Source organism: Misgurnus anguillicaudatus, chromosome 11, assembly GCF_027580225.2.
Source record: "Misgurnus anguillicaudatus chromosome 11, ASM2758022v2, whole genome shotgun sequence".
NCBI lineage: Eukaryota > Metazoa > Chordata > Actinopteri > Cypriniformes > Cobitidae > Misgurnus > Misgurnus anguillicaudatus.
The window spans coordinates 36,831,145-36,844,793 of NC_073347.2; the positions used below are offsets into that span (position 1 = coordinate 36,831,145).

Consider the following 13,649-nt stretch of genomic DNA (forward strand, 5'->3'; position numbering starts at 1 on the left):
TTCAAAAAGTAAGCCAACATAAATTCTTTCTGTTCTTGACAGGGCACATACACACAAAATGATTTCACAGTATTCTTTTTCAAATAAAAACATTTGTTTATGTCTTAAGTGTGTGTATAGATTACAGTCAGAAACCAGTCTGTGCTTATTTGGTCTTAAAGAGACAGTAACCTCAATTAACCTACTTAAGTCTGTGTCATTATATTAAAGAGAAAATCACTTTTGTGGCTCTTAAAAAAAATAATATTAATATTTAATTTGTACAATTAAGACAGTGTTTATTATTCATTTTCGATTTCTGTGTACAACTTTGTTCTTTTTTATACATTTTTGTTATTTCTTTATTTGTTATTAGATTTTTCCCACCCTTTTTTTTTTTTTTTGATGAATCCGATCCATGCCTCAAAAAACGTAATGTGATCCGAACCGTGAGTTTTGTGATCCGTCACAGCCCTAATCGGCCAGTAAACTTCTTAATTACTTAAATTTGTTGTTTGTAATGAAAAGACACTGAATGTAAAGTCTGTATAGCTGGGTACCGAATGTCGATACTTTTATGGTACCAAATGAAAAACTTAAATACTTTGAGTATCGAAAAATGATTTATCTTTCGATGCCAAACTTGCGTATAAGGACCTAAAGCGCCGGCGATTGGCTGTCCACCACCACGTGACGGGGAGGATTTCTGAAAATACTCGCAGTCCACCTCGCAGTCACCCAATACAAGTGTAGAAAGGATGCAATATGAGAAGAAAGTCTTTGTGCCAGTCTTAACAATAGAGTTAGCGCAGGTATGGCCGTGTTGTCTCCGTGATAGACACGTCAACCACAACGGCCACAACAAATATGTCTTAATATGTAAATTATTAATAATCTAAAAAATTACTTTAAAATTATATATTTATAAATATTATGCATAACAAATATTTATGTAGTTTCACCAATTTTCTGTTTGTCTCTTATTTACTGTAATTACATTTGTGTTATATCGGCCTCATATCGGTCATACAGCTTTCTTAATATCGGCATCAGCCATTAAAAAGCCCATACTGGTCGACTACTACACATAAAATATTACTCTAAAACCATCCACACATATGCACACACACACACACACACACACACACACACACACACACACACACACACACACACACACACACAAACACATATATATGCTGTAATACTGTACACTGGTTGCCAGTAACTTACTGTAGAAGATAAAGACTGAAAATATTTTATGTCCACAACAAACTGAACAAACTGTTGCCAGTAATACTGTAATTTCTACAGAAATGTTTTACAGTGTATGCATCTTACATGCATTAATGTATTTTAAATATATGTTGGGCATTTTCAGATGATTTTAATAACCGTATCTTGGCTTTGTAAGCATATGATTTTAAAATAACTTTTTTTTTTATTTTAGTGGAACATTTTGTTAAACCTTTTTTGACCTCAAAGTCCTCTAAAATAATAATTTAATTTAAAAGCATTAAACAACATGGGGGTATGGATAATAAACTTCTATTTATATGCTACATTTAAGCACAAAACTCTCTTTGGCATTATATTTTCCCAACCGCAGTTTCAAAATCTCTTGAATGTTGAAAGCTGATGAGATTCATATCACTGATGTTTATGCATGACCTATACGTGCAACTTTTGGCCACCTTGACTTCTACTTGAAATTCTCCGAATTGATTCACCTTGCATGTATTTTAGGTGCTTTAAACACATTTTAAAAGCGTCTCCCTGGATACACGAGTAGATGATGAAAGATGCATCTTAACTGAAATGACTACGTAGCCGTTTCAACTCAGACCTGTTTATTGCAATTACAGCGTTAATTCAAGCGAACTACATAAACCGGTTTGAAGGCCATATTCAACAAGCACCTCATGTTAATACAGCAACACAACCATAAATCCAAACAGTTACAGCAATATTACCACAATCAGCTAATGCCCGCTCAAGTGCGTTTAATGTGCACCACCATCATAATTATCCGTTATGCAAGTCTAATATGTTTTTACATTTCAAAACACTTTACTTTCATCCTCCGTGAGGCAGCGTTCAAACATTGATGTTATCATAAAGTATAATCAAGCTCATGTTTTGGCTGGCTGGCTGGCTTCATATCCTCCTCCCACAGAGCGCAACGAACCAGAAAACACTTTTTTTTTTGCCATCTTCTTGCCGCACTATTCAAAGGCCACACTTTGTTGCCATGCACACAAGCAGGCGTGAGGGATATCAAAGACGACCATTTATTTTGGCCGCTCTCCTCGCCGATCTTTTTGTTGAGGTTGTTTGAAGACCTGCAACGGCTCATCCGGGAGAGCAGAGGCTTCATTGTGATGCCACGGTGGGGTCGTGTGTTCTTTTAAACCCGCAATACCAATCCACTAAAGCCGCCTGCTCTATAAATAGAAGCTTTCAGTGTAATCTTTTAGGGTAAAAATAAGCTGATGCATATAAGCTTCTCTAAACACGCAGCGAGTCTGAAAGTTGAATGCCTGCTGCACCACTACAGTGAAATGCTTTGATAATAAAGTTTGAGTTAAAATGTCTTATAAGACCTTTATATGAAATGCTTTGAAGAGGAAGATATGTTTGACAATTCATAAACATGGGGTAGAGAAATAGTAAAACAGATTTTGCAGATTTGCAAATATTTAGCGTTATTTTCTAAATGTCGACAAAAGACTATTGTGAAATGATGGCATTTTCATTTATTGATGATATGCGACTTAACATCACGTCAATTGATGTTGGTAGGTTTACTAATATCACATCCACTGCACTAGGCATTATTTTTAACCGAATGAGATGTAGGAGTATTATCCAAACATTGATGCCAAGGAAAACCCCTTATACTTAGCAGCGGCAATGTATAGGTGTTTCTTTGAGGAACTAGTAGATTGTTCTAAATCAAAAGAGATGTAGGAGTGTTATCCAAACGTTATTGGCAAGGAAAGCCTTTTATAGTTGGCAGCAGACATGTATTGAGGTGTTTCTGGGAGGTTTTAGTTCATACAGTGTCATCCTCAAATAACCATTTTGTGACCATTGCAGTTTTGCGAAAAACACCTTTTCTGAAGTGCCTGAAAAACCACCTCATGCAAGCATACATTTTTTTTTTGCAATATTTGGAAGTTTTCATTGGCCATATTTTCAATTTACAATGTCAATTTGCGCATTTCAAAGGGTAATGGAAATGCAGCTATTCACGCAGAGCCGATCCTCCTTATACGCAAGTTGCGTAGGGCCCCAAACCACTAGGGGTAGGGTGGCCATTCGTGCCAGTTCCGCCGGACACGTCCCGAACATGTTTTCAGGTTCGTTCTCCGGAAGTCGCGTTGCTCGATCGCATACGTCATCGAGGTTCTCACATTTCAGTTAAAATACATTACAAAATTAAGATTTATTAAGACACACAATCATTGTAGTTTTATTCTTACCTTGAAATGTAACGGTTGCTTTTCTGAAATTAAACCCAAAATATAAAACCTTGATGACGTATGCGGTCGACCAGCGCGACTTTCGGAGAACGAACCCGAAGAAATGTTTGTGACGTGTCCGGCGGAACTGGCACGAATGGCCACCCTAACTAGGGGGCTCCATTGCTTTCATGTGGCGCTACACAGACCGAATCATCTTTGACATCACTGTGCCGCGAGAGTCCGATCTCAAGTTACTTTTAATTTCATTGGGTTGGTTTGACGCACATATCGACATGTGTCTTGATATATAGATATAGTTTTCTAACAAAGCCGTCCAGAGCAGAATAGACAAAAAGCGCCATTAGGGTGAAAAAATTAAGAACATATTAATGCTTTAAATTCCTATTTAGTCTTGACTAACCATGCAATGGATTTATTACAATCAGTCCAAATCTCCGGATTCAATATTAGTCCAGTGTGTTTTGTTAGAAATGCCAGTAGCCTACGCATCAATAATCAAAATCTTTCATGTGTTTAAGAAATAAAGACATTCAGTCATGCAAGATATTGAGTGACTGCACTCAGCTTTAAAAACAATGCACATTACATCTAAACTTTGCATATTTAGAGATTTATTGATGTATTTTGGTATGTTTACCACTGGAGTAAACTATATTGACTTGCACGTTTTTTAGTTGTTTGTTTAATTGTTTAATTTGTTTCCTTGATGTTCTACATCTCCTAAAGAATATATTTGGCAATAGACATTGTTTTCTAAATACTAATGTAGCAGATTAAGGGCTTTTACAGAAAACGTGTCAGTGTTATAATTAAAAAGTATTCTGGTGAGTGTCAAAGTAATGACCATTTGGTAAAAATATACAGCTATAAGATAATACATCGTGTTTAATTAACATTTTGTTTATAGCTATAGAGACTATAAATGGGTTTTTATGAATGTGCTGACAGGGCCCCCTCACAAAGTTGCTTAGGGCCTCCAGAAGTCTAAGATCGGCCGTGCAGTCACACAATAACTGAGGAAAATAATCAATAAGGCAATATTAATTTTAGCCTCGACTCCAAATGTTGTACAGATTCTACAATGAAATTAAAATGACTGGTTTCAGATAGACGGTCATAAATTGAATGTGACACCGTTTGGAATAGAATGTAAAGCTAATTTAAACAAGAGGGATGGGAAACGAAATTAGGGCTCTGTTTAACTCGACTGAACCTTGATCATTCCAAAGCACTGTTTCACTGGATCGGAAAAACTGCTACTTTCTCTCAAGGGGGTTATTATTTTCAGCCGGTAAAAGCTGAATGCCACTGGAGGGTTTACTCCCTGCATCTCTCTCAGCCTCATTATTCATTATTTTTGAATCACTGTGCAAGAATTGAAGTGAATCTGTCAGCATCCATTCCCAGCCAACCATCTCCGAGAGCTTTTATCCTTTCGCAGTATGCTGGGTCATCCCTGCCACCGGTTGATCTCTATCTTGTGCCAGTTGTAAAATGTTACAGATGCTAATTAGCTGTAATGTCTCTGACCCCAATACAAGTCCATAATGCATCATCCCAGAATGATTCACGCCTACTATTTTCTTGCGTTACTATTCAATTCCTTGGAAGGCAAAGCGTTGCTGCCAGTATCCATATTGAGAGAAAGCTGGGTAGCTGACAGGCATGTGACAAGACACCTGTCATTGATGGAGGTTGACAGCAGAAATGTAATTCCATTTAGGCCTAAAGGGGAAACGTGTTGCCACCAGGTGGGCTAAAATTAACCTCCTCATATGCTTTATCTACGTCTCTTTTAGTAGAGCGTCATCAATAAGTGGAAATTCAGATGATAAATGGTCCTTTTTATTGCCAAAAAGGTGCTCTTTATTTTTTGTTGGTGAACCCTTTAAATATCAAACGCTGCGCAATTTCTTCTTTTCTTAATAAAGTACAACCATATTAAAGATAAAATATGGTTAAAAAATATGGTTTAGTACCTCTGTCAACAAGCTACCAATAAATAAATAAAATAAATAAATCACTGTCTCGCAAGAAAAACCCAGGTCATACAGAAAAAGAAAACCCATCGAGTGAGAACGGTACTGTTTGGTACACTGAGATCTGGTACATAAATCTAACAAAGAAATCAGACATCAGTAGCATCAGAGTGAACTGAACTGCATATGTGTGTATTTAATGCGTAAAGGTGGAAGAATACAAGAGGATATCGTAACGACATGGTATAATTAAGCTGTGAAATGACCTCCAGCGTTAAAAGACCCGCAGCTGTCCGGTTCATACTCACCCTCCTTGGACGGGCGCCGCACCTCCGCGCTCAGATTGCACACCTGCGCCGAGCGCACCTGAGGAGTCAGGCATCCTTCGGTTTGGGGATTTAAAGGCAACACCACGTTACTGAGCATCAGCACGCTTTCAGATTCCCCATCTCCTAAATGTTGCGGACAGGTGCACTTAGCGTAGACTATTCCACACGATTCGGCTTTCTCTCCTTTCAAGCAGTTTTCCAACCACGTGCACAACACCTGACATCCAAACTGACTCGGGCTCGCCTTGTTCAAAACCACAAACTCCACCACCGACCTTTCCTCTTCCTCCGTCTTTTTCGTCGTCAATCCGTTGTAATCGTACGGGAACGCCCTCCGGAGCTGAACGAAATTCTTGTCGTAATGCAAAAACACATAAATATTCTTGGCGTCGTCACACAGGTGCACGATAGACTCGTTGATCCTCAGCAGCTCGTTGATCTTCTCGTGCGAGTAGTGATCGAACTGGTAGGCCAGCAGAGAGAATTCGGAACAGCTTATTTCTCGTTTGTAAAGTTTTAGGTAGATGCTGTATTTGGTGGGATCCGGGTTCTCCAACGTCCAAGTGCAGTTTGTCAAGTTCTTGGGGAACATTTCGTTTATCGAGTAAGATCCATAGATAACTCCTTTCACCAGTGTAGAACACCAGAAATCTTGGGCACCAGTATATCCAAACATAACCAGGAGATAGGTGGAAAATATATAAATCAACAGATTACGAACAGCCTTCATCCTATGTCATTTGGCCTGCAGGAGAAAGTAGATAGACTTTAATTGTCTGTATATGCGTGTAGCCTACACAACGGTCAGAAAAATACTCAAAAATGGTGCAGTCCCTTTTTAATACATCATATGTACAGTATTAGTACCTCAAAGGTGCACTGATATCAAATGTGTACCTAAATATTAAATATTCAAATCTTTGTAAAGGGGACAGCCCAAGTGATAGCTAGGGACCATATTTTCTGACACTCTTAAAACAGGTTTCTAAAATGTTCTTTGTCAGATTGTATGGTTCAATAAAGAACACTATTTGTAGTAAAAGGTACTTTAGGTAACCAAATGCAAAGAACCATTTTATCATCTTTATTTTTAAGAGTCACAAGAGCTTTGGCAAAGCTTTTACAACAAACCTTGAATCTATAAACTCCTCTAACCAATACATTCAGCTCTACCTACAACAGAGACTCACTTATGCTGTTCACTTCTGATGCCTATTAAATCATAATTTACATATAAATCATCATGCATCTCAATTTTTGCATCTTTAGGTCAAACGATTCTTTCCATGGGAATGTAACACATTTCGGATAAACATTGCCACCTTGTGGCGTTTAATAAATTGGGGGGATAACTTTGGGCATCTGCGCTGGCGGGATGAAACAACATCATAATCTTTTGTGATGAAATGACAATTTTATACGACGATTACACATTGAATGATCTTTACTGCGTGTGTATTTGTGACAGTCTCGGACGCGCTGATCATTAACAATGAACGGCTTTATGGACGTTAAATCGAGACTATACTTAAGGCTAAGATTAGATGTCATCAACAAAATGAGGTTTAAAAAGAGCCCCAAAAAACGTGTTTTATTCGGTCGAGATTAATGTGTCGCAATTCTGCAGTGATCTACATGTCTGTGCGCATGATAACCACGACATGTCTCCACAGACTCTGTCGTGATCTCTATTCTCTTCATATTTCACTTAATATCCTATTTTCAATAACCTCTGTGATCATATCATATTGGGCTGTAATGTCGTGATTTACACAAGATGAAGCAGCAATCAGAATTTTATAATGGCTCCTTTCTATTACTTAAAACTTTCATTTCTATTTAAATGTGTTTGCTTCTGCTTTGCGTTTTATCATCAAGTGTGTTGAATCCCAAAATATTTTAGAAGTAGCCTATAAAAGAAAGACAGGGAGAGAGAGAGAGAGAGAGAGAGAGAGAGAGAGATCCAGCTATTCCATGTCTGTTTGCATGAATCCTGCAGGCATTGCAGCTGTGTGCGGTGTAACAGCATTCCCAAACCGAGCTTCGCACATTTATTTCAATGCTTGAATCGCCATAAATGCGACAAGAGTCAGACTACATCGAAAGGCGCACTGCTATACACAGTTTAAACGTCAATATGTCGCACCAGACACTATTTGCGCACACTGGAAAGCGTTGCGCGCTACTTTCCTTCACACCGCGTGCGCTATGTCGCGTCGTGCGCTTGTAGACCCGTTGATTTTAACGGGAACCATTCAGTTTGACGCGTCAATGGGAGTCACTGGGAATATGAAGGGATTAGACGGACGGTATCGACCCGATTTTATATCCCCAGCCTTTTACTAAACCCAGTGGCTCTATTGTCACGAGCTGATGTTTTTTGGAGGATGCAAATGTGGTCAAATAAAGCACCAGAAACGCATCTGATATACAGTCGGCGCGCAAACTCCATTACCATCGTTTAAGTTCGCGCTGGTCTGGTGTAAGGTTCGAAACCTCTAAAATATTGACGTAGTTTCTATTGCATTCATCCGATATAATGAAGTATGTTACTCAGATCTTCAACTTGGATGCGTTTAAGAGGAATAAACTTGGGCGAGGGCCATCTCATCATTGCACAGCACGCATCTATACATCTACGTATCTATAATGATAATAATAATCATCATCATTTGAATAGACTTACCTTGCACTCTGACAGCTATGGCTATTTTTCCCACATACTTGGAAACATCCTTTAGAAATAAAACGCGTCGCTCCCTTCCCAGTCAATATCTCCCATTGCCGACGATAGAAGTCTGGAGCAACAAGATGGTCAATGAGCAAAAATGCATTAGACTCCGAGCTGGATCCTCATCTCGTTTCTTTTTATCACCTCAATGCAACCAAGTGATGAGAGCGCAACAGAAGTCAGCGGCGAGGCTATTACGCGCCACAAAGAGGGCTAAAAATGTTGTCTGTCAAATAAATGCGAATCTCTCTGGTCATCAGTCGCCGTCTGCCCTTCCCTCAAGAAATGTTCGGGTCCGGTCGCAGGTAGCGCGCGATCCTTGACGGATGGAGGATGCTGCTGACTCGCTGTGGAGTGAGATGGAAAGCGCCGAGCCTCAGGACTGGAGCTGCAATATCACGTCACTGCCACTAAGATAAGGCACGTATGGACGTCTCGAGCTGCGTCTCTCACCATCTCGCCCCCCTTCGCCTGGATCACATAGAAACTCTTTTTATTGGGAAATCAAGGCAGAGGAATGTCCCGCGTGCTGGAACGAACGGCGCGGCGGATTTCCTGCGACAGCGGTTCAATTTCACGTGGACTATTTTGTTAACAAAGGCGCGTGGAATAATGCTTCAGCAGTCTTGGGAATTATTCGTTGTTTTGAAGTTACGCTTAAAAGGACGACCTCTGATCGCTTTTTTACCATTCTTAATATTTGTTTGAACTTTTATTGAACTGAAAACAACTCCCGATATTTAACTACGAATATTATTATTATTATTATTATTAAATAAAAACGTACATTCGAGGCACAAAGTTTTATTCTTCTTTGGTTATGTTTGGGGAAGTTTTTGCAAGAGGATACAGCTGGTTTAAGTTTACACTGGATCAGACCCTGGAGCTCATGGCTTTTATCCGAGATATAAAAAAGCAGATGCGCAGTTTCTGAAAGAAATGTTCTCCGCACTTTGGGGTGATCTTTCGGTAAGTCAACTGCTCACGAGATCCATAAACTCACAGCGGCCCTTGGTGGACTTTTAAAGTAATCTATGTTTATCCCAAATAGGCTACAGGATTGTTAATTAAAAACTCTTGTTAAGTGTGCGCGAATGATGCTAAAATGCGCACTTGCATTTTACAAGACATTCACTGTGGACGAATAAAGGGATGAATTCATCATAATCTGTGGATTTACAAGATTTGGATTTAAGAGCAAACACCCATCTTCGATGAAGCAGCGATATTTGGAGGTGCAGTATAAAACAAAGGAGATGAATACAATACTACGCGCACTAGTCGAATATGGGGAGGAGAGGAAAGCGCGGCGTGTTAAGGACCGCGCCTCTGGTGTTTCTCTGAATCTGATGTCCCTGTCTGGCACATGCTGAGGATTAGGAGAATTGAAAATGGATGAATCCATCTTCAGATGTGCATGCTTCAGTCTAATGACTTTGGGCCGGTAGGCGTGTCATAGAGGTGGTTTGATTGTACATCAATGCTCTGTGCTGCATTGTACAATGAAATAAACCTGCTTCACATCATTCCATGTAGTAGTATTGGTTTGTAATATCTGAACCTACATTCTCCTTGGAAATAAATTAGTTTAAGTGCATGCATTGGGAATTATAAAGACATCACTGTCTAGCTTTACACCTTTCTTGTAATTTGTTATGTCTATATTGGTTATGGTTAGTACTTGGCACTGTTATTATAAAGGTAACTTGTTTAAAAAGCTCTTGGCTAGATCCTATCATCATTGTAAATAATGTATCTGAACAAGCAACATGGCACACAAATTAAGTGCCTCAAATAATGATTTACTTATCGCCTTAGTTCACTACATGGCCGGAGGAACAATGGCTCCATCTCATGAACACTAATCGAGCATTCTCGTGTGTATTTAGCCTTTGACAAGGTCATTATAACATCAAACTAACTTGATCAGAGGACAGCTGACCACAGCCTGCAGCTTTGATCTCTAGAGGCTTTAGTCTTTATTTCAGGCTGATAAACAATACCAGCATGGCTTCAATGTGAGATGGCTTGTACAAGGAGCTGGCACATGCTTTGTTTCTGTGACCTCTGAGAGAACCTCCCATTATTCTGAGTGTTTTTGGGCTCTGCCTCGGGCACTGTCCTCATATTGCTGTATAGATTTGATTAATGTTTTGTCAGAAAGTGTTCAAAGACCTTCGCTATTTATATCTGCACAATGGCTGACCAAAACTTACAGACTTTAATGATTCGTTCGTAGTTACACATAAATTTGTTCCAGAAAGATTCAATGAAACAGTTGAAATGGCAGACATGTACCCATAGATTATAAAGGTTGTCAAACCGATGCTTGATCTCACAAAATACGTTAAATAGTCACGCATTATTTTGCTCAGTTTTGCGTGGCATTGTCAGGTATTTGCACCATTTTACGTGCCCGTGCTATGCATTTCTTTTCCGTGTCAGTTTTACATATTAGTTACTTAACTGTTTTTCCTATTTTTTACAATTGTCGCTTCGTTTTGGGCTTAGAACAACTTTCTGTTACATAAAATGACATCTTTACCCAAACCCAACTCTAACCCTAACGTCAGGCGACAATGGTTTAAAAATCATACCAAAAAATATTGTAAACCAATATTTAAAGTGACATCCTAACGCAAACAGCAAATCTAACCCCAAACCGAAGCGACAAAAACTGTTGAGTAACCAATACGTGAAGCTGACGAAGAGGAAGTGCGTGGCACAGGCACGTAAAAGTACAGGACAATGCCATGCAAAAATGAGCAAAATAATGCGTGACTACTTCACTGAAATTTGTGAGATCATGTTGCACCTGACTACATGTAAATATGAATATAACTACAGAACAAATATCACACACTGTTGCCAGTAAATAATTTAAATCTACAGTAAATTACTGTCAAACAGCTGCAACTCCAGCAAAAAAAAAAACAAAACTGTGAAACATTCAGCATTTTTACATTTTCAAATAGCTGTTTCTTCATGGGGGCCAAAAAAATGTACAGACAAGGTAAAAAAATCACTGGTATTACTATATTTTTGTGGGGATATTTGGCCCCCAAACCATACACTCACAAAATAAAGATACAAACGCTGTGACTTGGGTGGAACCTTTTCATAAATTACACATGTGTGCATATTAGTATACATCAAAGGTATAAATGTGCATATAAGGACCTTTAAAGGGTATAGTCCTAGTGACAACCTTTGTACCTTTATGTCTGATAGTGTAGGGTTAAACAGGTACAACACACACACACACACACGCACACACACACACACACACATACTAATACTACACATGCAAAATAATAGTAATGAGTGACACAAAAAGCATGCTGAGATTATTTATATCAAGAAAAAAAAGTGAGTAGCATTATTTTCCTATTAAATGGGAAATGTTTCCCACATTCTGACTCTGCCTGCAACAATCTTGTTTCATAAACACCTAACTAGATAATTGACAGTGAAGTTGAGGTGTTACAAAACCACCGGGAGGTGTATCGCACATTTACAGAAAGGACACAATTATTGCTCTCGTCTATAAATTCCATACAAAGATTTTTGGCAGTTGCAATCTGTCAAGGTGTGAACTCATCAAGAATCAGTATACTGAACTCAAACTGAGGTTAAAACAAGATGAAATAGACTTACTGGTCCATGTTAACATGATTGAAGAGATCATTTGACCACACACCTCAATAACACTGCTCTTTATAGCAACAACACATTGAGACGGCAGTTCTCATATGCCAATCATTTAAGTATGCAATGCATGTTTCTACAGCATATACAGGTGCTGGTCATATCATTAAAATATCACCAAAAGTTAATTCATTTCACTAAATACATTACACACAGTCAGATATATTTCAAATATGAAAAAAGTATGAGCATTTACAGCAGTCAATACTTAGTTGTGGCTCCATTTGCCTGAATGACTGCAGCAATGCAGTGTGGCATATAGTCGATCAGTTTGTGGCACTGCTCAGGTTGCTCTGATAGTGGCCTTCTGCATTGTTGGGTCTGGCATATGGCATCTACCGCTTCACAATACCACATAGATTTTCTATGGGGTTAAGGTCATGCGAGTTTGCTGGCCATTTAAAAACAGGAATAACATGGTCGTTAAAGCAGGTACTGGTAGCTTTGGCACCGTGTGCAGGTGCCAAGTCCTGTTGGAAAATGAAATCTGCATCTCCATAAAGTCAGCAGCAGCAGGAAGCATGAAGTGCTCTAAAACTTCCTGGTATACAGCTGCGTCGACCTTGGACCTCAGAAAACACAGTGGACCAACACCAGCAGATGACATGGCACCCCAAACCATCACTGATTGTGAAAACTTAACACTGGACCTCAAGCAACATGGATTGTGTGCCTCTCCTCTCTTCCTCCAGACTCCAAAGGAAATGCAAAATTTACTTTAATCAGAAAACATAAGTTCGGACCACTCAGCAGCAGCCCAGAAGAGAGACCCTTCTGATGTTGTCTGTTGTTCAAGAGTGGCTTGACACAAGAAATGCGACAGCTGAAACCCAGGTCTTGCATACGTCTGTGTGTAATGGTTATTGAAGCACTGACTCCAGCTGCAGTCCACTCTTTCTGAATCCCTCCCACATTTTTAAATGGGTTTTGTTTGACAATTGCTTGTACACTTTTTCTACCACATCTTTTCCTTCCCTTCGCCTCTCTATTAATGTGCTTGGACACGGAGCTGTGAACAGCCAGCCTCATTTGCAATGACCTTTTGTGTCTTGCCCTATTTGTGCAAGGTGTCAATGTTCATCTTTTGGACAACTGTCAAGTCAGCAGTCTTCCTCATGATTGTGTAGCCTACAGAACTAGACTGAGAGACCATTTAAAGGCATTTGCAGGTGTTTTGAGTTTATTAGCTGATTACAGCGTGGCAACAGGTGTCTTCAATATTGAACCTTTTCAAAATATTAAAATTTTCTGAGATACTGAATTTGGGATTTTCCTTAGTTGTCAATTATAATCATCAAAATAAATAAAACAAACATTTGAAATATATCAGTATTTGTGTAATGAATGAATATAATATACAAGTTTCACTTTTTGGAGAAATAAATCAACTTTTTGATGATATGCTATTTATATGACCAGCTTAAAACATTTAATT

General features: G+C 38.9%; 1 protein-coding gene across 4 annotated transcripts in view; it reads right to left on the minus strand.

Annotated features, from left to right (window-relative positions):
• Window positions 1-8,900, minus strand: part of adgrb3 (adhesion G protein-coupled receptor B3) — a 200,083-nt gene extending 191,183 nt beyond the window's left edge. For all 4 annotated transcript variants that reach the window (XM_055169584.2, XM_055169583.2, XM_055169582.2 and 1 more), the window contains exons 1-2: window positions 8,462-8,900; window positions 5,755-6,520 (exon numbers count right to left, since the gene is read on the minus strand). In XM_055169584.2, the coding sequence (XP_055025559.2) occupies window positions 5,755-6,505 (751 nt within the window). In that variant the 5' untranslated portion in view covers window positions 6,506-6,520; window positions 8,462-8,900. The remainder of the gene's footprint in view (window positions 1-5,754; window positions 6,521-8,461) is intronic.
• Window positions 8,901-13,649: the final 4,749 nt, after the last annotated feature.